Raw genomic sequence first — 24,131 nt, 5'->3', positions numbered from 1 at the left:
TACACCAGTGTTGTCAGCTATATGAAGGTCTGTGTTTATGCGTACAAGTCAATGTCAACCGTGTGTGTGTCTGCAGGAGGGTACTCGGCTGGAGGTGCCGCAAGAGGTCACTTTCTTCCCTGAATCACCACCGGAGGGCAGGAACAGATCCTGTATCTGCCTGGCAGCCTGCCTATCAGCTCTACTTTGTCCTTGATTTGACACACACACACGCACACACACACACATAAACAAATGTTGAGAGTGAAGAAGGCCCAGACAGATGCTCATCTAATCTAACTCTTTTACTCTGCATGAGAGGGAAGTAATGTGTTCCGTATGGAGCTGCTCCACATAGAATAATTTACAATGAGGAATGCTTGGGAGAAAGAGTATTCTGTGGGCAGGGAAATGACAGCTCTAATATAAAGTACTCTAATATAGTCTTAGGACTGCTGCTGCAGACTGCTCATTGCTGTAGGAAGAACCTCTCAGCAAAAAACATACCAGCTAATTCCATTCTAGCACTTTTTGGATTACATATTAAACAATGAAGCTACTTTTAGCATGGCAAATCTGAAAGTCACTACAATGGAGAATTGCAGTTGTGTGTGTGTGTACTGAAATTCATATTTGGATTTTGAATTCAATTAGGTTTCGTGATACATGCCAAATACATCATTATTTTCAGTCATCTGCCAGACAATGGTCTAGACACGTAATCCTTAAGTAGCGGTCAGGCTAAGAATTAGGACATTGTCCAAAATCAGTCCAATGATATATGCACTGATCTGAGAGTGTGATACGGTCATTGAACAGGGCCTGTATTCACAAAGCGTCTGAAGTGCTGAATGCATTTTAGATCACAGTAAATAAGATTACATGGGCGGGGGGGATCTGATCCAAGATCAGCTCTCCAGGACCCTGACCTATGTGGAATCTCTCATGACTAAACTGACCCATTGTCCTTCCTTCATCTCTCCCTCCCTCCTCCTGTCGTTGTGGCAGGGCGCTGCTGACCTTGAGTGAGGTATTTATAGTGTGGTGACGCCGCAGACAGGGAGCAGGGTACCAGACACTACTCAGGGGGAGACCGAACAGACAGAGAGAAACAGGGAGGATCTGTAGGTTGAAATCAAACCTCACTGAATGGGTTTCCTCAAGTGGAGGATGATAACCACTCATGTCATCAATTAGCTGTTGAGGATGCTGTTGATTGGCTAATGGCCTGGTAGGAAGTCAGCCCTCATGGTGCTTCAGACCCATCCTGATGAAACCGATTTAATGAGTCAATCACCAGGATAGAAACATGTAGCAGATCTAGCTCTAACATTGAGTCAATGAGGAACCAAGTGCTCAAAAAACTCTTGTTTATAGACCTGTAAACACCATCATACACAATGGATGGTTTCATCATTAGATCTGATTCATCTGGATTGACTAAAACTAGTAGTCCGACGACCCATCCACACCGCTCCGGCCAATTGCCACACCCTCTAGTGTTTATTTTCCACACGATTCAGGATGAGTGGTCAGGCAATGAAACCATAGCCAGTTCACCAGTTCAATTAATCTGATGATGAACCTATTCACGCCTTTTATCTACAATAAGTAATCCAAAAATCACCAAACACTTGTCACGTTTTCATTTCAACACATTTTATTTACATATTCCCCAAATACAACTTAAATACCATTTATGCTTCATCTGCTTCCATCACGTTTACCTCTTCAGTTCAGTCCATCTTCATTTCAACAGTCTTTCCAATGATTATCCCTTCATGTTTCCTTTTAGACTTTTCCATAGTCCACCTTCCCTCCACCCTGCCCTCTATCTCACCCCCCAGGGGCAGGCTCAGTCGACGGGCCCCTGAAAGATGAGTTTGATGTGCCCGTGCTCGCCCGTCAGCCAGGTGCCACAGAAGGGGCATGCGGCGTGGAAGGCGTGTGTGCCGTGCGGCAGCGGGATCTGGCTCCAGCCCGCCACTGTCTTTTCCGAACACACATGGCCACAGGGGCAGAAGGCGTGCGTCGGGGGACCCGCGTCCAGGTACAGCCCGCCCTCACAGCCCAGCCACAGGGGCACGTAGGGGCCCACGCGCCGGCACATGGGGCACTCCCTTTCCCCGGTGCTCGCCGGAGCCGTCCCTCCGGGGCCCACGTTATGGCCCTTGTCTTTCCGGTAGCCCCAGTTGTGGTAGCCGTGGACGTGACCACAGTTGACATAGACCCAGGGCTGCTTCTTGTCCACAATCTCTCGCCGGGCCAGGCTGGGGAAGGCCAGGGTGTTGAAACCCACGGGGCACTGGGGCCGTGCGGCATTCAGCTCCTGGCGGAGGGTCTCCAGCTGCTTGAGGGTGGGGGTGCGGCGCAGGCCCGACGGGGTGCGCCACAGAAGGGTTGCGCCGCACAGGTCGATCAGAGAGCCGTCCTGCAGGGTGTTGGACTCGTTCTCCACCTGGGGAGGAGGGGAGGGGGGAGGACGGGAGAGTGAGGAGGGATAGGGGGAGGATTAGTAAACAAGCCCAGAAAATACTGTAACTGACAAACCCATAACTATTTGCATACGTTGTTTCCTTTTTCGGTGTTTGGAAATGTATTTCCCTTCCCAACAACCACTTGATGGCACTGTGATCATCCCATAGACATTAATGCCATGATTCACATACCATCAACAGTCTAATCAAATGATTCACATACCATCAACAGTCTAATCAAATGATTCACATACCATCAACAATCTAATCAAATGATTCACATACCATCAACAATCTAATCAAATGATTCACATACCATCAACAATCTAATCAAATGATTCACATACCATCAACAATCTAATCAAATGATTCACATACCATCAATTGTCTAATCAAATGATTCACATACCATCAACAGTCTAATCAAATGATTCACATACCATCAACAATCTAATCAAATGATTCACATACCATCAACAATCTAATCAAATGATTCACATACCATCAACAATCTAATCAAATGATTCACATACCATCAACAATCTAATCAAATGATTCACATACCATCAACAGTCTAATCAAATGATAATAATACCATCAGGAGTCTAATCAAATGATTCACATACTATCAAAAATCTAATCAAATGATTCACATAACATCAAGAGTCAAATCAATTGATTCCAGTAGTCCTGATAATCAGACAGGTTTGAGGCTTTATCCCCCCCCTCCCTTACCACTGATGACCCCCCTCTCACCAATGTTCCCCTCTGCTGGGCCGAGCGTGTCTCCCGCAGGGCAAAGACGTTCCCACACACCGAGATCTCCCGCCACACGCCCGGCGCCGGCTCAGACACAAACTCCCCCGCCGGGTGCATCACCAGCACGCCATTGGTGGTCAGGCCGTCCATCAAGCCGTCCGACGTCCGCCATTTGGCAGCCCGCTCCTGAGAGACCCACCCCCGCACACAAAGAGACAGACAAAGAGCCAAGGTAAGGGATAGTGATGATAGAGGCAGATAGAGAGATCAAGAGGGGAGGGAGGTAGAGCGAGAAAGAGAGTGGAAGAGAAAAAAAGAAAGAGGGGGCAAATAGAGAAAGAGGGGGAGAAAAAAACAGCTAACATTGCTTTTTTGTACTTCTATATTTAGCACAGAGTAGGACTGCTATACTGAGATGCACACACACACACACATTGCAGGGCATTCAATCCCTCCAGCGGCTGTGTTCTCTGATATTCTGTCAGTGGACATAGAATTCAAAGCAGTCACGACTGCAAGCCATTCAACCATTATTATTGTATAAGCTTTACAGTAAATGTACGTCCTTATATTTTTTACAAATCCCCCCTCTCTCTTTCCATCCCTTTCTCTCTTTCCATCCCTCTCTCTCCACCTCCACACTAGCAGTGTGCCAAGCCGCCTGCCTGACCCCGCTTCCTGCCAAGGACATTGTGTGTGCCAGTTATAGTATAGAGGAGGTTATTCAGCCTGCGTTTCATTGACAGCAGCTAGCAGCTCTTCAGCTATTATCCAGTTCTCTAGCTGTATGTTTAGCATAGCAGTGTACCGACGACATGCTACGAAACTGAGATGAGTTATTAACGTCTCTATAGTTGGGTTAGGTTAGTCATCTGGATGTTATGTCACAATTATGTCATGACTTGGTAACATTGTCCTTGTGGGTTGACTTTTTAGTGTCACGTCACACTATAATTGTCATCAACGTCATCATTTTGTGTTAGCTGGAAGGCAGGGCAGAAGGCAAGATCAGGTGGGACCATTCTAGCCAATGCAAGGGCAGATACGGGTGTGAACAACAGGCACAATGGGCACAAACCTAACCACTATGAAACTTATATTTGATCCAATAAGCCACACGTAGCAAATATGCCATATATTTTTTCTCAACCAAATTCGACACGCTCTCAAATTCCTCGCTTGGTGAGCAAAAATTATATTTTAAAAAATAAAAAGATTTTGGACTCAGCTTTCCCTCTCGCTTCTCTGGCTGTAGTCAGTTAAACCATTTTCAGAATAAACAATGCCTTCTTGTGTTATATTCACTAAAACACATATAATGTATCACAACTGCATGTATCATAATTAATAACTACATTTGGTGTATTAACTATCCTGTCATTGGTCACTGTTGGCACAGGATGCAGTATTCATCCCCAGGACAAACTTTTTTTTTAAAATTACCTCCTTCCTTTACCCAATCCAATATGGCCGCCCTTCCTGCCCCTCATAATCAAGTGCTAGTGGAGGTCAGTGGCAGTATGACTCTGGGGCTGGGGAGTACTGATGCGTACTGCTGGACTCCTGCCTCCAATGTTTTCCACAATGACAATGCCCCCCCCCAGAACCCCTTCAATAGCTCATTCCATGGTATGGGCGAGAGGAGAGGGGAGGGGGTGAACTGAGTGTCTCTGCCAGGAATGGATAAAAAGCTTATTTTGTCAATGAGTAAGCAAGCAACCCCCCCCCCCACTTCATGACACTGGACCACTGCACTGTGATTTTGTGCCAGTCGATTGTTGTGTTTGCTGATTGGAGCGGTTTTCAGCAAACTCACACACACACATCGACAGACACAAGTGTTTGCACACACACATAACATACATTCATATCAATTTAATCACAGCTCCTTGACTCCCACAATTCCCATTTCCCTGCAGTTTGTGTGTGTGTGTGTGTGTGTGTGTGTGTGTGTGTGTGTGTGTGTGTGTGTGTGTGTGTGTGTGTGTGTGTGTGTGTGTGTGTGTGTGTGTGTGTGTGTGTGTATAGCATCCAACAATGCTGTCATAAATCCAATCCATTAAAAGAGTTGTGGCCCTTAGAGCCTGACAAAGCAAATGCGGCTTGGCCATCCTGGACGTGTGTTTATTGATCATTACCGTTGATAGTACTGTTGATCTTTAAACAAAGTGCAGGCGCGGGCTGTTTCTGTGGCTGGGAGCTGGGCCAACCGTGAGAAGCCCTAAGCACTAAGGCGAAAAAGATGCCCAACACCAGAGGAGTGTGTGTATGTGTGTTTGCTACGTGTGCTCCCTCTCTGGCCTCTAGGTCATCAGGTTGCTCGTTATGGTGCACGCCAATCACCATCGTTACGCGCACCTGTGCGTCATCAGACTCACCTGGAGTCCATCACTTCCCTGATTACCTTCCCTATATATGTCACTCCCATTGGTTCCTTCCCCAGGCTTCATGGTTTCTGTTTCATGTCTGTGTGCTGTTAGTGGTTCTTGGTTTGTATTATGTTGCATTTAAAATACCCACTCCCTGAACTTGCTTCCCGACTCTCAGCGCACATTGTTACAATGTCAGTGGAGGCTGCTGTGAGAACAGCTCATAATAATGACTGGAACGGAGTGAATCGAATGGTGCATTTTATACAATTCCACTCCAGCCATTACCACGTGCCCATCCTCCCCAATTAAGGTGCCACCAACCTCCTGTGGAGACCAAAGGTGTTTGTGTTTAAGATGGGGACAACAGAGTGTTAATGGGTTTGTCCAGTACAGAAGACTGTGTATGAATGTATACTTCGACAAAACATTCCCAAGAAGCAGATCACAGGGTGACGATTCACACAACAACTCCTCCACACCACACCACCACTTCCGCCCTGATTCGTCTCCACAGTATATCACACATAACGATGACATCAACGGGGTGTGATGTCGCCCATGCTGTCACTCACACTGTAGTCGTCACCGCGATGACTCACCCCCAGGAAGATGTTTTTGGAGGAGTCGAAGCCGGCGGCGTAGATGCGGGCCGTGTACGGGGCGCTGCGTTCGCACATGATACGGCACGCATAGCGGGATATTGTGCTCTGGACCGACTGCCCTCCTCCTCCGCCCCCCTCACCCACCGCACCCTGGCACTGCCCCCTGGCCACGCCCCCTGGCCCCGCCCCCTGGCCCTGCCCCCCACCACCACTGGTGCTGCTGCCTGCCGTGTCCGTCACCACAAAGTCAATCATGTTCTCTGTAGAACGCCCGATCTGTCGAGGGAGATAGAACATAGGAGATAGAACATAAGTGATAGAACATAGGAGATAGAACATAGGAGATAGAACATAAGTGATAGAACAAAAGTGATAGAACATAGGCGATAGAACATAAGTGATGGTTCATAGAATTATACAATAAGGTACAGCAGAATAGAGTGGAGTAGTGGAGAGCAGTGTGGAGCAGTGTGGAGTAGTGTGGAGTAGTGTGGAGCAGTGTGGAGTAGTGTAGAGCAGTGTGGAGCAGTGTGGAGTAGTGTGGAGTAGTGTGGAGCAGAGTGGAGTAGTGTAGAGCAGTGTGGAGCAGAGTGGAGTAGTGTAGAGCAGTGTGGAGCAGTGTGGAGTAGTGTGGAGTAGTGTGGAGCAGAGTGGAGTAGTGTAGAGCAGTGTGGAGCAGAGTGGAGTAGTGTGGAGTAGAGTGGAGTAGTATAGAGCAGTGTGGAGCAGTGTGGAGTAGAGTGGAGCAGTGTGGAGTAGTGTAGAGCAGTGTGGAGCAGAGTGGAGTAGTGTAGATCAGTGTGGAGTAGTGTGGAGTAGTGTGGAGCAGAGTGGAGTAGTGTAGAGCAGTGTGGAGCAGAGTGGAGTAGTGTGGAGTAGAGTGGAGCAGTGTAGAGCAGTGTGGAGCAGAGTGGAGTAGTGTAGAGCAGTTTGGAGCAGTGTGGAGTAGTGTGGAGTAGAGTGTAGCAGTGTGGAGTAGTGTAGAGCAGTGTGGAGCAGAGTGGAGTAGTGTAGAGTAGAGTGGAGCAGTGTGGAGTAGTGTGGAGTAGAGTGGAGCAGAGTGGAGTAGTGTAGAGCAGTGTGGAGCAGAGTGGAGTAGTGTAGAGCAGTGTGGAGCAGTGTGGAGTAGTGTAGAGCAGTGTGGAGCAGAGTGGAGCAGTGTGGAGCAGTGTCGAGTAGAGTGGAGCAGTGTAGAGTGGAGTAGGGTGGAGTAGAGTGGAATAGTGTAGAGCAGTGTGGAGCAGAGTGGAGCAGTGTGGAGCAGAGTGGAGCAGAGTGGAGCAGTGTCGAGTAGAGTGGAGCAGTGGAGTGGAGTAGGGTGGAGTAGAGTGGAATAGTATGGAGTAGGCTGGAGTAGGGTGGAGTAGAGTTGAGTAGTGTGGAGTAGTGTGGAGTAGAGTGGAGCAGTGTGGAGTAGAGTGGAGCAGTGTTGGGTAGAGTGGAGCAGGGTGGAGTAGAGTGGAGTAGTGTGGAGTAGAGTGGAGTAGTGTGTAGTAGAGTGGAGTAGAGTGGAGTGGTGTAGAGTAGTGTGGAGTAGAGTGGAGTAGAGTGGAGCAGTGTGGAGTAGAGTGGAATAGGGTGGAGTAGAGTGGAGCAGTGTGGAGTAGAGTGGAGTAGTGTGGAGTAGAGTGGAGTAGGGTGGAGTAGAGTGGAGTAGTGTGGAGCAGAGTGGAGAAGAGTGAAGCCGAGTGGAGTAGTGTGGAGTAGAGTGGAGTAGTGTGGAGCAGTGTAGAGCAGTGTGGAGTAGAGTGGAGTAGTGTGGAGTAGAGTGGAGAAGTGAGGAGTAGAGTGGAGCAGTGTTGAGTAGAGTGGAGTAGGGTGGAGTATTGTGTAGTAGGGTGGAGTAGGGTGGAGTAGAGTAGAGTAGTGTGGAGTAGTGTGGAGTAGAGTGGAGCAGTGTAGAGTAGAGTGGAGTAGGGTGGAGTAGAGTGGAGTAGTGGGTAGTAGGGTGGAGTAAAGTGGAGTAGAGTGGAGCAGAGTGGAGCAGTGTGGAGTAGAGTGGAGCAGTGTGGAGTAGAGTGGAGAAGTGAGGAGTAGAGTGGAGCATTGTTGAGTAGAGTGGAGTATTGTGTAGTAGGGTGGAGTAGGGTGGAGTAGAGTAGAGTAGTGTGGAGTAGAGTGGAGCAGTGTGGAGGAGAGTGGAGCAGTGTGGAGTAGAGTGGAGCAGTGTGGAGTAGGGTGGAGTAGAGTGGAGTAGTGTGGAGTAGAGTGGAGCAGTGTTGAGTAGAGTGGAGCAGTGTTGAGTATAGTGGAGCAGGGTGAAGCATGGTGGAGTTTAGATGGAGGAGTGTGTAGCAGTGTGGACGAGTGTGGAGTAGGTTGGAGTAGGGTGGAGTGGGGTGGAGTAGGTTGGAGTAGGGTGGAGTAGGGTGGAGTAGGGTGGAGCAGTGTGGAGTAGAGTGGAGTAAGATGGAGTAGGGTGTAGCAGGGTGGAGTAGTGTGGAGTAGTGTGGAGTATGTTGGAGTAGGGTGGAGTATGGTGTAGCAGTGTGGAGTAGGGTGTAGCAGGGTGGAGTAAGATGGAGTAGTTTGTAGCAGGGTGGAGTGGGGCGGAGTAGGGTGGAGTAGGGTGTAGCATTGTGGAGTAGGGTGGAGTAGTGTGGAGTAGGGGGTAGCCGTGTGGAGTAGGATGGAGTATGGTGTAGCAGTGTGGAGCAGTGTTGAGTAGAGTGGAGCAGTGTGGAGCAGTGTGGAGCAGTGTGGAGCAGTGTTGAGTAGAGTGGAGTAGTGTGTAGTAGTGTGGAGTAGTGTGACAGTAGTGTGTAGCAGGATGTAGCATGGTGGAGTAGTGTGGAGTAGGGTGGAATAGGTTGGAGTAGGGTGGAGTAGTGTGGAGTAGAGTGGAGTAGTGTGGAGTAGGGTGTAGCAGTGTGGAGTAGTGTAGAGTAGGGTGTAGCAGGGTGGAGTAAGATGGAGTAGTTTGTAGCAGTGTGGAGTAGGTTGGAGTAGGGTGGAGTAGGGAGGAGTAGGGTGGAGTAGGGAGGAGTAGGGTGGAGTAGGGAGGAGTAGGGAGGACTAGGGAGGAGTAGTGTGGTGTAGGGTGGAGTAGGGAGGAGTAGGGTGGTGTAGGGAGGAGTAGGGAGGAGTAGGGTGGAGTAGGGAGGTGTAGGGAGGAGTAGGGTGGTGTAGGGAGGAGTAGGGTGGTGTAGGGAGGAGTAGGGTGGAGTAGGGAGGAGTAGGGTGGTTAGGGAGGAGTAGGGAGGAGTAGGGTGGTGTAGGGATGAGTAGGGTGGAGTAGGGAGGAGTAGCGAGGAGTAGGGTGGTGTAGGGATGAGTAGGGTGGTGTAGGGAGGAGTAGGGTGGTTAGGAAGGAGTAGGGAGGAGTAGGGTGGAGTAGGGTGGTTAGGGAGGAGTAGGGTGGTGTAGGGAGGAGTAGGGTGGAGTAGGGAGGAGTAGGGTGGTGTAGGGAGGAGTAGGGAGGAGTAGGGTGGAGTAGGGAGGAGTAGAGTGGTTAGGGAGGAGTAGGGAGGAGTAGGGTGGAGTAGGGTGGAGTAGGGTGGAGTAGGGAGGTGTAGGGAGGAGTAGGGTGGAGTAGGGAGGAGTAGGGTGGTTAGGGAGGAGTAGGGAGGAGTAGGGAGGAGTAGGGTGGAGTAGGGTGGAGTAGGGTGGAGTAGGGAGGAGTAGGGATGAGTAGGGTGGAGTAGGGTGGAGTAGGGTGGAGTAGGGAGGAGTAGGGTGGTGTAGGGATGAGTAGGGTGGAGTGGGGAGGAGTAGGGTGGAGTAGGGAGGAGTAGGGTGGTGTAGGGATGAGTAGGGTAGAGTAGGTTGGAGTAGGGAGGAGTAGGGTGGAGTAGGGAGGAGTAGGGTGGAGTAGGGAGGAGTAGGGTGGAGTAGGGTGGAGTAGGGAGGTGTAGGGTCATGAATAGAATAAAATGTATATGAGTGGAAAGATGTCATTAGGGAGGAGGGAGGTACAAATACCCAATTCCATTTCAATCCCACTGAAGTCATGATATTGTCTGGGGCCCAGTGGACAAATGCCCACAACATTTCATTAAACAAGCCTGTCCCAAGCCCAATTTCTCTTCAAAAAGTTCAATTTCCTATCAGCTCCCTGCCAGGCTGCCAGGAGATAAAATGTCAGCCTCATCACAGCCCCTGGTTGGAGAGAGAGCTGACAGAGGAACAGATGGGCTCACTGCAGCCTTGGAGCATTCCAGCCCTGCAGCCTGCAGCCCCTCCAATCCATTCAGTCTGCAGGAGTTGGGACTCCACATTCATCACAGGGATAAGAGAGATAGATATCGGATGGGAGGAGAGGAGAGGAGAGAGAAAGGAGGGGAGGACAGGAGAGGAGAGAGAAAGGAGGGGAGGACAGGAGAGGAGAGGGGAGAGAAAGGAGGGGAGGACAGGAGAGGAGAGGGGAGAGAAAGGAGGGGAGGACAGGAGAGGAGAGGGTAGAGAAAGGAGGACAGGAGAGGAGAGGGGAGAGAAAAGAGGAGAGGACAGGAGAGGAGCAGACACCACCATAGTCTTCTCCTGACTCTGCATTTCTAACAATCCCTATGGCATATGCCAACAAATGGCATTTTCCATGAACTGTGACATCTGCTCACAGTGAGTGTGTAGGTAGACTGGTCCCAGGTCAGTTTGTGCCGTACAGCCAACTCCTACGGCCGTTGTTATGCTATAAAGTACAAACTGAACTAGGACCAGGCTAGCTTGTAGGCAAGAACAGGGGAGTCTGCAATAAAGGCTGTGACTGTGTTGATCCCAAATGGCATCACATAGGGTCATACTCTGTTGTGAGTTTCTAGGTCCTTGTTTTGCTGAAGCGTTGGGGCTCTGGCTGAGTTGGCATGTCATGTTAAAGATGACTCACCTGAAACATATCTGTGTTGCTGTCATGGGTGTATTCTACAATGACCGAGTGACTCCTGGACAAGGTGTAGGAGATGCTGTGCTGGCTTTTGTTGCTGAGAGCCTGTCGATGCAGAACACACACATACACAGGAACCAGGTCATATAGCCAGCTACTTAGGAAAGGGCATTCCTGTTTGGAAATGTTTTCGTACCACACATGGTAAGAGTTAATAAACATAGTCCTTTATATGTACTACTCATTCCTGCAGTAAACATTTTATAGACAGTGTTTAATACCGTGGAGGACTGTATAATTATAATGTGACCTCTCACCTTTGACACCAGAGGGGTAGAGACATTGTGGATGACATCAGGTTTGACCCCGTTGGCTTTGGGTCTCTTGTAGAGGGCCAGGCGACTTCTCCTCCGTCCCTTGTCCCCATTGGCCAAGGAACCATTGTGCCTGAGTACAGTATGGGTCATCATAGAAAACACGTGTCCAATGTTCAACATGGACAAAATATACACTTTGATTAGATGGTGCCTATATTCCATTCAGTTGGGATTGAGGCTTGCAGTTTTATCCTATTATATATAGTGGGATCTACACAATTAAAACATGTGACAGTCTTCTCACTGGGCACAGAGGTCATTTCAACTTTTAGTGTTGATTTACATCTCGTTGAGTTATCAACTAATGTGAATTATACGTGAAATCAACCAAAACAATGACCACGTCATTGGATTTAGATTAAAAGTTGGGTGAACATCATCACATAGATTTTTGGGTTGTTGAATTGACGTGAAAACAATGTTGATTCAACCAGTTTTTGGCCAGTGGGTTTAGTTTTGGCGCAAATGATTCCTTTAAACCTGGACCAAATGTACTCTACTAATCTCAATCCATAATCCTTGGGTTCTAAGGGGAATATTCCTAATTTAGGTTAGTCTGAGTAAATTCTATTAGCTGTCTATGTCATGATTGGATATGGATCACAAAATGTCTGCAGCTGGCAAAACACTGTTAAAACCACCTCGAATCACACAACAGTGCGCCAAAGTAACATAATAAAAAAATCCCTCAATTTAAGCTGGAGACATGTCAGTCACATTCCTCATCTACAGCGGTACGACCCCCAACCGTTTGGCCTAAAAACTAATGTAGCCCCACTGTGGAAAGGGGACATTCTCATGAACACGATAGTGGTGGATCTCTGTCTCTCTCATTGAGGGTTTCATTTTCCTATTCTGCCCCATGGCTCCGTATTTTATTGACATCTTTATAAAGTAGGTAGGATGAATAGTGTTTTCAAATCATGTTTTAAGGTACACACAAGACTATTGTACACACAACCACTCAGACTTGAAACCCCATATAAAATATGCTTTCTTAGGGCATGCTGTTTGTCAAACAGTCTGGAATGGGATTAATGGTATGGCAAATGGACCAACTGTTGTACATATCAACCACTAATGAAGACACATGAGCAAACACATACACATACACACACACACACAACGTCACAGCCACACACGTACACACATGCACTCACAATCACAACCTTCACCACCACACATCTCCACCACACACATCAGAGGGACAGGTAGATGACCCACCCTAGAACCATGAGCTCCCCATACTTGATGGGCTCCTTGTCCCCGGTGAAGAGTCCGTCGTGGGGCGTGGAACATGAACCCGGGGGGCTCTTGTTGCAGGACGGGCGCAGCTCCAGAGAGGGTGGGGGACACAGGGCCTCTGAGCTACCCTCCAAAACCATGCCCACCGGCCACAACGTGGGCTCACAGCTGGGAGAGAGAGAAGGGGGAGAGAGAGAAGTGAGGCGAGAGAGAAGTGGGGAGAGAGAGAAGGGGGAGAGAGAGAAGGGGAGAGAGAGAAGGGGAGAGAGAGAGAAAGGGGAGAGAGAGAAGGGGAGAGAGAGAAGGGGAGAGAGAAGGGGAGAGAGAGAGAAGGGGAGAGAGAAGAGAGGGGAAGGGGCAGAGAGAGAGGGGGAGAGAGGAAGGGGGAGAGAGAAGGGGAGAGAGAGATGGGGAGAGAGAGGGAAGGGGCAGAGAGAGAAGGGGGAATGAGAGAAGGGGGAGAGAGAAAAGTGGAGAGAGAGAAGGGGGAGCGAGAGAGAGAAGGGGGATAGAGAGAAGGGGAGAGAGAAGGGGGAAGAGAGAGAAGGGGGAAAGAGAGAAGGGGGAGAGAGAAGGGGGAAGAGAGAGAAGGGGGAGCGAGAGAGAGAAGGGGGATAGAGAGAGGGGGAGAGAGAATGGGGAAAGAGAAGAAGAGAGAGAAGGGGGAGAGAGAGAGAAGGGGGAGAAAGAGAGAGGGGGGAGAGAGAGAGAAAGAAATGAGAGAGAAGGGGAGAGAGAGAAGGGGGAGAGAGAAGGGGAAAGAGAGAGAGAAAAGAAATGGAGAGAGAGAGAAGAAGGGGGAAGAGAGAGAGAAAGAAAGAAATGGAGAGAGAGAAGGGGGAAGGAGAGAGAGAGAGAAGGGGAAGAAGAGAGAGAGAAGGAGGAGAGGTGAGAGAGAGAGAGGGGAGAGAGAGAGAAAGAAATGGAGAGAGAGAAGGGGGAGAGAGAGAAGGGGGAGAGAGAAGGGGGAAGAGAGAGAGAAGTGGAGAGAGAGAGAGAGAGAGAAGCAAGACAATCAGTGAAGTGAGAATGATACAACTGTAGACCATCACTGATGTATCATCACAGTATCAAACAGGTTCTTCCCTCCCTCCCTCATCCACCTGTCAGGTGTCCTTAGAATGGGACAATGTCATGAAAGGTCTCTAATAATTTCAAATGACTGGCATGAGGGGGGGGATGTCAGTTAGTCCTAATGCAAAGGAGCCTCTCAGCGTGACAGCTTGTCAAGTCAGGAAAACAACTCACTTCCTCTTGGCATCCATTTGTGTTGGTTCATTACTGGCTCAAGTCCCCTGCACCTAAAAGCTAACCAATAGGCTTAATCTATGTAATGCGGCCCTCATCGTAGATGCTGCATTTGTGGTCAGACTCAGACAGTCATCCTGATGTTGTTGCTATACTGAATTGTAATTCTGCATTATGTGACTGAACAGAAGTACTGTCTCTTCTTTGCTGGCTTGATGCATTTACATTACAGTGTAATTGTTCGAGTCCACACAGGCAAAACTAATGGGACTGGATTTGGGCCTAGCATTTCCACACAGGCAAAACTAATGGGACTGGATTTGGGCCTCGCATTTCCACACAGGCAAAACTAATGGGACTGGATTTGGGCCTAGCATTTCCACACAGGCAAAACTAATGGGACTGGATTTGGGCCTAGCATTTCCACACAGGCAAAACTAATGGGACTGGATTTGGGCCTAGCATTTCCACACAGGCAAAACTAATGGGACTGGATTTGGGCCTAGCATTTCCACACAGGCAAAACTAATGGGACTGGATTTGGGCCTAGCATTTCCACACAGGCAAAACTAATGGGACTGGATTTGGGCAAAACTAATGGGACTGGATTTCCACACAGGCAAAACTAATGGGACTGGATTTGGGCCTAGCATTTCCACACAGGCAAAACTAATGGGACTGGATTTGGGCCTAGCATTTCCACACAGGCAAAACTAATGGGACTGGATTTGGGCCTAGCATTTCCACACAGGCAAAACTAATTGGATTTGGGCCTAGCATTTCACAGGCAAAACTAATGGGACTGGATTTGGGCCTAGCATTTCCACACAGGCAAAACTAATGGGACTGGATTTGGGCCTAGCATTTCCACACAGGCAAAACTAATGGGACTGGATTTGGGCCTAGCATTTCCACACAGGCAAAACTAATGGGACTGGATTTGGGCCTAGCATTTCCACACAGGCAAAACTAATGGGACTGGATTTGGGCCAGCATTTCCACACAGGCAAAACTAATGGGACTGGATTTGGGCCTAGCATTTCCACACAGGCAAAACTTTGGGGGCCTAGCATTTCCACACAGGCAAAACTAATGGGACTGGATTTGGGCCTAGCATTTCCACACAGGCAAAACTAATGGGACTGGATTTGGGCCTAGCATTTCCACACAGGCAAAACTAATGGGACTGGATTTGGGCCTAGCATTTCCACACAGGCAAAACTAATGGGACTGGATTTGGGCCTAGCATTTCCACACAGGCAAAACTAATGGGACTGGATTTGGGCCTAGCATTTCCACACAGGCAAAACTAATGGGACTGGATTTGGGCCTAGCATTTCCACACAGGCAAAACTAATGGGACTGGATTTGGGCCTAATGGGACTGGATTTGGGCCACCAGGCAAAACTAATGGGACTGGATTTGGGCCTAGCATTTCCACACAGGCAAAACTAATGGGACTGGATTTGGGCCTAGCATTTCCACACAGGCAAAACTAATGGGACTGGATTTGGGCCTAGCATTTCCACACAGGCAAAACTAATGGGACTGGATTTGGGCCTAGCATTTCCACACAGGCAAAACTAATGGGACTGGATTTGGGCCTAGCATTTCCACACAGGCAAAACTAATGGGACTGGATTTGGGCCTAGCATTTCCACACAGGCAAAACTAATGGGACTGGATTTGGGCCTAGCATTTCCACACAGGCAAAACTAATGGGACTGGATTTGGGCCTAGCATTTCCACACAGGCAAAACTAATGGGACTGGATTTGGGCCTAGCATTTCCACACAGGCAAAACTAATGGGACTGGATTTGGGCCTCGCATTTCCACACAGGCAGCTAAACAAACGCCTAAATCAACAGCCTCAGTTTGTACCGCATTGTGTATCTGTCTGACATATCCTACCATTGTTCTAAATTAACTTGTGCTTCCTAGAGCTTTTAAAGTTAGCAACCAGATAACCATCAATCAATGTTCTGTCATGTCCGAGATTTTTAACGAGCCCTGTGAGAGGTTTCAACCTTTCCCTGGGCACCGGGTCCCATCCAAGGGTGGACCCGGTTCAACATTATTGGTTTTCATTTCTTACTAAAGGTTTATGGGTGTCTGGCTGCCCGTGGCACTTCAACGGTTCGATTGGGGGCCCTGTCAAATTAAAACAAGCACTTGGCATTAAATGAATTGGACTAAAAATATATTTTTATGATAGCCTAATGCAATTGTATAATACCACAGGGTCACATTTTTTTGTGGCGCTTTACAGTAACAAGCATCATATTTGATGAATTATGAACAAAGGGGAAGAAATGATATCCTAAACAGTGGGTGTGTTTAGTAAATGACTCACAATATTCATTTACATGTAGATCCTTTGACATTTGCAAATGTCGCTACACAAGTAAAAACAAACCTCTCCATTGCTATCTGTGTTGGCAATGAGACAAACACAAATTCCATGCCAATGTTTAATATAAAAACTCTGTTATTCATCAGCAGTGGGCAAGACCACATATACCACAAACCCAATGAAATCACACAGCCAGCCTTATAAACTAATGCCTTGTTCCCTATTTATTGGCCATGCAGATGTCTACAATCAAATTAACATCTTTTTTTATTTTATTTTACCTTTATTTAACCAGGCAAGTCAGTTAAGAACAAATTCTTATTTTCAATGACGGACTAGGAACAGTGGGTTAACTGCCAGTTCAGGGGCCAACGCTCTAACCACTAGGCTACCCTGCCGCCCCTGATAGAGTTGGGGTTATAAACATACTGGAATTCCAACTCCCTAATATGTTATCTTCTCCCAGCAGCACACATACATTTTTTTTTAACCTTTATTTAACCAGGCAAGTCAGTTAAGAACATATTCATATTTTCAATGACGGCCTGGGAACAGTGTACGTCTGATCATAGAATTGGATTTACTAGAACTGTCCATTTCTATTCTATTTCTATGTGACTGATATCTTAGATAACCTTGAGTTTGTGCTTTCATCCCTCTAAATGAATGGCCAGACCAGACAAAGAGCATGGGAACTACAGCTGTACCGACGAGTTGTCAATTGCGTCATGATGTGAACATCAGACTTGATTCAATATAAACACGTCTAATCGGAAGCCAGCGGGGAGAATATCCCCTCGTAATCAGATGACAGGATGACATAGAGCAGATTTAGTCAGCCGGTCACCATTTCATTACGGCTCTCCATTGCTATGGCTGGGAGATGGAATGGTAGAGGCATGGTATGGACAGAGCGAATGGACAAGGGGGAGGTAGAAATAGAGAGAGAGAGAGAGAGAGAGAGAGAGAGAGAGAGGGTGAGAGAGAGGGTGAGGGGTTATAGAGAGAAAGAGAAAGAGAAAGAGGGGAGAGAAACAAAGAAAAGCAGTGTGACAAGACAGAAAAGAAAAAAGCATGGTGGCATGGTGGCCGGATGGATGGAGGAAGAGGAGGAGGAGTGGGAGGAGATGTGGGATGGAGGGGTTCGAGGGCAAGGAGAGGTAGAAGAGAGAAAAGAGAGGTAGAGACATAAAACCTTGTCCTGGTGTGTACAAGACAGACAGACAGACAGACAGACAGACAGACAGAAAGCCTTGTCCTGATGTGTACTAGACAGACAGACAGGCCGACAGAGGGTGGGATTGAGGGAGGGGCTATGGCTTACAGTGTGTGTGTGTGAGACGGAGGGAGAGAGTGTATGCATGCATGCGGGTGCAGGGGTTTGGCAGGGTGATGGATTGCTTGTTCTCTGCCATGCACTTTCTAATCAAGCCAACGCCACAACCTGAGAGAGAGAGAGAGAGAGAGAGAGAGAGAGAGAGAGAGAGAGAGAGAGAGAGAGAGAGAGAGAGAGAGAGAGAGAGAGAGAGAGAGAGAGAGAGAGAGAGAGAGAGAGAGAGAGAGAGAGAGAGAGAGAGAGAGAGAGAGAGAGAGAGAGAGAGAGAGAGAGAGAGAGAGTTTATAGATAGATAGATGGAGAGAAAGAGGGTGGGGGTTGTAGAGAGAGAGAAAGAGGGTGGGGGTTTATAGAGAGAAAGAGGGGAGAGAAACAAAGAAAAGCAGTGTGACAAAGGAAGAAAGGGAAATGGAATTATAGAGAGAGAGAGAGATCAAGAGAGAAAGAGAGAAAGATGGGTTCAGCTCTTCCATCTCCATCCATTTATAAATGAACAGAGAGCTAAATATATATACCAGGAAATGATCTCAGGAATAAATTATGAATTCCTCGCAACATTGATCATATTTTTTTCCTCTTTAGCCATTTAAAAAACACATTTTTTATATTCTTCCATTTCTGATTTTTTTTTTGCCACTGTCATATCAGTAGTATACAGTTATAGAGGTTGGGATATCAGTTGAGTTGTTTGTGGTTTATCACTTGTAGTAGTGGTACTGATGTTTGCACAGTAGCGCCACTATCATTGCTTGTAGTATTAGGGTTATTACTGTAGTGCATTCCATGTTATTGACTAGAGACTGCTCCCTGACGCTGAATATCATAGTGAATAAATCTGAGCTGCTGATGACCATACTGTCGTGGTCTCTCTGACTCCAGAGGCAAAGACGGAAACAAGCCAGAGACTTAGACGTAGTACCTTGCTAAGAAAAGCAAGATGTTGGCATGAGATAAACAGTAAATCTACTGTATGTTGACGTTCATATCTCTACCTCGATTCCTGACTTTGCCCAGTGCCAGCTGATAGAGGCTATCTAACTGTGTGCACAGGCACATGAGAACATACTACGCTATTGGCTCACCTTGTGTTATGGCATTGATTGCCAGTCACTGGTCGGTCATGGTCTATGGTAGCCAAGGCGTCACCTGTTATCGAGGCAGACGCCAACAAATCCTGATAGCACCGGTGTTGTGTACTGTCTGTGATCGACCGGTGTTGTTTACTAATGGCCCTACCTGAGACTGTCTGTGATCGACCTGTGTTGTGTACTAATGGCCCTACCTGAGACTGTCTGTGACTGACCAGTGTTGTGTACTAATGGCCCTACCAGAGACTGTCTGTGATCGACCGGTGTTGTTTACTAATGGCCCTACCTGAGACTGTCTGTGATCGACCGGTGTTGTGTACTAATGGCCCTACCTGAGACTGTCTGTGATCGACCGGTGTTGTGTACTAATGGCCCTACCTGAGACTGTCTGTGACTGACCAGTGTTGTGTACTAATGGCCCTACCTGAGACTGTCTGTGACTGACCAGTGTTGTGTACTAATGGCCCTACCTGAGACTGTCTGTGACTGACCAGTGTTGTGTACTAATGGCCCTACCTGAGACTGTCTGTGACTGACCAGTGTTGTGTACTAATGGCCCTACCTGAGACTGTCTGTGATCGACCGTGTTGTTTACTAATGGCCCTACCTGAGACTGTCTGTGATCTACCGGTGTTGTTTACTAACGGCCCTACCTGAGACTGTCTGTGATTGACCGGTGTTGTGTACTAATGGCCCTACCTGAGACTGTCTGTGATCGACCGGTGTTGTTTACTAATGGCCCTACCTGAGACTGTCTGTGATCGACCGGTGTTGTTTACTAATGGCCCTACCTGAGACTGTCTGTGATCGACCGGTGTTGTTTACTAATGGCCCTACCTGAGACTGTCTGTGATCGACCGGTGTTGTGTACTAATGGCCCTACCTGAGACTGTCTGTGACTGACCAGTGTTGTGTACTAATGGCCCTACCTGAGACTGTCTGTGATCGACCGGTGTTGTGTACTAATGGCCCTACCTGAGACTGTCTGTGACTGACCTGTGTTGTGTACTAATGGCCCTACCTGAGACTGTCTGTGACTGACCAGTGTTGTGTACTAATGGCCCTACCTGAGACTGTCTGTGATCGACCGGTGTTGTTTACTAATGGCCCTACCTGAGACTGTCTGTGATCGACCTGTGTTGTGTACTAATGGCCCTACCTGAGACTGTCTGTGACTGACCAGTGTTGTGTACTAATGGCCCTACCTGAGACTGTCTGTGACTGACCAGTGTTGTGTACTAATGGCCCTACCTGAGACTGTCTGTGACTGACCAGTGTTGTGTACTAATGGCCCTACCTGAGACTGTCTGTGACTGACCAGTGTTGTGTACTAATGGCCCTACCTGAGACTGTCTGCGACAGACCGGTGTTGTGTACTAATGGCCCTGCCTGAGACTGTCTGTGACTGACCAGTGTTGTGTACTAATGGCCCTACCTGAGACTGTCTGTGACTGACCAGTGTTGTGTACTAATGGCCCTACCTGAGACTGTCTGTGACTGACCAGTGTTGTGTACTAATGGCCCTGCCTGAGACTGTCTGTGAATGACCGGTGTTGTGTGATGCAGTATGTATGATGGAGTAGAATGTCTGTCAGTCCTGAATGGCCCTCACTGGCCCTATCTGGGTATACTGTCAGTGGAGTGGACAGCATAGCACCTCAGAGAGAGACAGAGAGAGAAAGTGTGTGTGTGTCTGTTTCTTCTCTCCTTTCATCAAATTTTATGAGGTTTCCACCTAATCAGGTTAGGAAAACCACTCAATGTTCTACACTAGATAATAGAAGGAGACAAATCCTCATTTCACATTAAGCTGACACACAGACTGTAGCAATAGAGGATGCCTTGGAAAACAACAACAACAGTAACATCCATTACCAGGGCCAACATCCATGCCATACTATACCTTAGTCAACGTTCTACCTCTATCCTCTTGGAAAGGGTCCCTCTTTCATTGATAACACTATTTATTTCCCTTCAAAGTTGCATTACGGTCTCTTTGTCAGGTCTTATTTTTGCTTGTTTACAGATAGGGATTCAGAATTGCAGCACATTCTCTTCCTTTGAGACTACTCTTTGTCAGGTTCAACTGGGTTCATATCTCAAATGGTTCAACTGGGTTCATATCTCAAATGGTTCAACTGGGTTCATATCTCAAATAGTTCAACTGGGTTCATATCTCAAATGGTTCAACTGGGTTCATATCTCAAATGGTTCAACTGGGTTCATATCTCAAATGGTTCAACTGGGTTCGGACTACACTTAGCCTACGCTCCCCTAAAGACTACATAATATTTTGTTGGTAGGCAATAAAATAAAATAAATCTCCTCTCTATGTTATTGCCACCTCCACCTACCTGCTTGACCCTCTGGCTCTACAGGAAGACACAGGTGGGTCGCTCTGTTACCTCATCACCTCTCCACCTCTACAGGACGACACAGGTGGGCCATTATGTTACCTCATCACCTCTCCACCTCTACAGGAAGACACAGGTGGGCTGCTCTGTTACCTCATCACCTCTCCACCTCTACAGGAAGACACAGGTGGGCTGCTCTGTTACCTCATCACCTCTCCACCTCTACAGGAAGACACAGGTGGGTCGCTCTGTTACCTCATCACCTCTCCACCTCTACAGGAAGACACAGGTGGGTCGCTCTGTTACCTCATCACCTCTCCACCTCTACAGGAAAGCAAAGGTGGGCTGCTCTGTTACCTCATCACCTCTCCACCTCTACAGGAAGACACAGGTGAGTAGCTCTGTTACCTCATTACCTCTCTACCTCTACCACACACACTCTCCCCAGCCATTGTCCGGGTTAGAGTTTGGCTGGGGTAGTCCGTCATTGTAACTAAGAATTTGTTCTTAACTAACTTGTTGAGTTAAATAAAGGTTAAATCCATTTTTAAAATGATGGTTGTCTTTATTTGCTCTAAGAAGTAGTAAACAGCATTAATGTAGTTGTAAACAGTATTAATTAAGTTGTAAATAGTACTAATTAAGTTGTAAACAGTATTAATAAAGTTGTAAACCGTATTAATTAAGTTGTAAACAGTATTAATGTAGTTGTAAACAGTATTAATAAAGTTGTAAACAGTATTAATTAAGTTGTAAACAGCATTAATGAAGTTGTAAACAGTGTTAATTAAGTTGTAAACAGCATTAATGAAGTTATAAACAGTATTAATGTAGTTCTAAACAGCATTAATTAAGTTGTAAACAGCATTAATGAAGTTGTAAACAGTATTAATGTAGTTCTAAACAGTATTAATGTAGCTGTAAACAGCATTAATTAAGTTGTAAATAGCATTAATGTCGTTCTAAACAGTATTAGTGAAGTTCTAAAACGTATTAATTAAGTTGTAAACAGCGCAAATGTAGTTGTACACAGCATTAATGAAGTTGTAAACAGCATTAATGAAGTTGTAAACAGTATTAATGTAGTTGTAAACAGCATTAATGAAGTTGTAAATAGCATTAATGTCGTTCTAAACAGTATTAGTGAAGTTCTAAAACGTATTAATTAAGTTGTAAACAGCGCTAATGTAGTTGTACACAGCATTAAGTTGTAAACAGTATTAATTAAGTTGTAAACAGTATTAATTAAGTTGTAAACAGTAGTTGTAAACAGTATTAATAAAGGTGTGAACCTTATTAATTAAGTTGTAAACCATATTAATGTGGTTATAAACAGTATTAATGAAGTTATAGACAGTTTTAATGAAGTTGTATATTTACTCTATAGGAGGAAGAGGAGGAGTCTAAACAGTGAAGAAGGAGAAACAAAACAGACAGCCTCCCAGTAGGCTCTATTAAGGGCACAACAAGAGAACACCGAGGCCTCTTTAACAAGACTACTGTACATCATAGGGAATAGGAGACTGGTTATGGTGCTTGAGTTTATTTCTAGATCTATTAAATGTACAGATCAACCTACCTATACAGCTTATCATAAGAACTTCACAATATGTTTGTGTGTTGGACAAGAGGTCCTAAAGGAACCAAACATGCTCAATAATTGTTCTTACATAATATTGACACACTTCCAGGTTCCACACTGTGTACTTGTCCTCCAAAGTATGCGGGAGTTGTGAGCCATCTTGGTCCCCATTATCATCATGTCTGTCTCATTAAGCAAGCCTCCCCAAAGAACAGAATTTGCCACGCACCAATAATCAGAATAAATAAACTATGCACAACGCCCGTTGGTTCTGCAATAAGGCTAAGCTAGACATATTTTGATATGTATGTAAAACCACCTAGCTACACACTGATTTGAGCGATGAGAAAATGATCATGGCTGGTTCTGTGCCTTCAACCGGCAGATTGCAGAGGATTGCGTCTCCCTCTGTCACACTCACAACGGTCGTCTACGATCGCTTTAAGATGCAGTTGTGTTATTAACAAGGACTTGTCGTTTGACTTTAAATAATGACAGCCGTAACCGTATGGAATGATGACATTTCCGTTGGTTATAAATATTGTAGCTATAACCACCTTTGTTTAATGTGCGTATAGGATTGCTGAAAGAACCATCACTGAAAAAGATATATTAAGCTATATGAAAACATGTTGTTATGTTATTATAACATCAAAAATGTAATTAAATGTTATTACGGTGGAACGTGACGGTCTGTTTATTACAGTATCTTTAAACTAAACGAGGTTAGTGTATATTTTAATAGCCTAGCCATTGTAATATGTTGTTCTTTGTTCAACGTTTCTCGGCTCCATAGCACAGCAGTCTATGAGGCAGGGAAGTACACAAGGGAATCCACTGCACATACAATACATACTACAATGTAAGACATCACCACGCACGCAAGCACACACGCACGGACAACAAAATAGGCTATCCTATCTCCTAGCATCGTGTCATGAATGTAACAAAAGAAGAAAAAAGCACACGACCGGCCAATTGACACCACACTTCAGCACCCAAAAACACAATGATGGCCAGTAATTTAACAGGTTGCCAAATGAATCAATAAATACCCGCTGATGTTTTCCGAAGTAGGTCCGTAAATGTTTTTATTCCCTTTTAGATTGTGTCAATCCCCGTGTGGCCTCAATATCGGGCGTCGTGCCGTTGTTAAAAGACCACCTGCTAAGGTAAATTGGATGGAACAACCATTGGACAGGACAGTCGGCATTGCCTCTCCGTTGTCATCGGGTACATGGGAGACTGCGAGATGCTCTTTCCCCCTGGAGACTAATCGTGGTCCAGACACCCGGTTGTCACGCCCATCTCTCTCTAGCGCTGCTCTCCTTTGGTGAAAACTCAGTAGTCACACGGATCCACCATCGCCCACATTAATGCGTCTCTGCAGTTGGTCAGGATTCCGCGACTATTGCGTAAGGCCGTCTTCAGATTCGCACAACGTGCTGGCTCAAGCTATCTGCTGATTCCTGAGCGTGGTACTTGTACTGTACAGTAGGTAAGCTACTGTAAAAAAAAAAAAGGCGCGCTTCAGGCAGG

The 24,131-nt window shown here is 46.7% G+C and overlaps 1 protein-coding gene across 2 annotated transcripts; it reads right to left on the bottom strand.

The window, feature by feature from the left end:
• Positions 1-1,628: 1,628 nt before the first annotated feature.
• On the bottom strand, positions 1,629-24,124 carry peli3 (pellino E3 ubiquitin protein ligase family member 3). Of its 2 annotated transcripts, none has more exons than XM_035783356.2 (7): positions 23,648-24,124; positions 12,610-12,798; positions 11,326-11,455; positions 11,012-11,113; positions 6,160-6,465; positions 3,213-3,401; positions 1,629-2,437 (listed from the first exon to the last, which is right to left on the bottom strand). In XM_035783356.2, the coding sequence occupies exons 2-7, from the start codon at positions 12,768-12,770 to the stop codon at positions 1,835-1,837; spliced, it is 1,491 nt and encodes a 496-aa protein (XP_035639249.1). In that variant the 5' UTR covers positions 12,771-12,798; positions 23,648-24,124; the 3' UTR covers positions 1,629-1,834. The 2 variants fall into 2 exon arrangements, with proteins under 2 accessions (XP_035639249.1, XP_035639250.1); XM_035783357.2 differs by having other exon boundaries at positions 6,187-6,465; positions 23,648-24,117.
• Between the last annotated feature and the right edge of the window lie 7 nt (positions 24,125-24,131).

Source organism: Oncorhynchus keta, chromosome 13, assembly GCF_023373465.1.
Source record: "Oncorhynchus keta strain PuntledgeMale-10-30-2019 chromosome 13, Oket_V2, whole genome shotgun sequence".
Classification (NCBI taxonomy): domain Eukaryota; kingdom Metazoa; phylum Chordata; class Actinopteri; order Salmoniformes; family Salmonidae; genus Oncorhynchus; species Oncorhynchus keta.
This window is presented reverse-complemented; position numbering and strand designations above follow the sequence as displayed.

Bases quoted from the DNA above. Each gene is read 5' to 3' on its own strand.
- peli3 (XM_035783356.2), bottom strand. From the start codon at position 12,770: ATGGTTTTGGAGGGTAGCTCAGAGGCCCTGTGTCCCCCACCCTCTCTG. The intron at 3,402-6,159 runs GTGAGTGACAGC...TGGGTCTCTCAG, and splicing joins ATCGCGGTGACGACTACAGT to GAGCGGGCTGCCAAATGGCG. The intron at 2,438-3,212 runs GTGAGAGGGGGG...CCTCCTCCCCAG, and splicing joins CCCAGCAGAGGGGAACATTG to GTGGAGAACGAGTCCAACAC.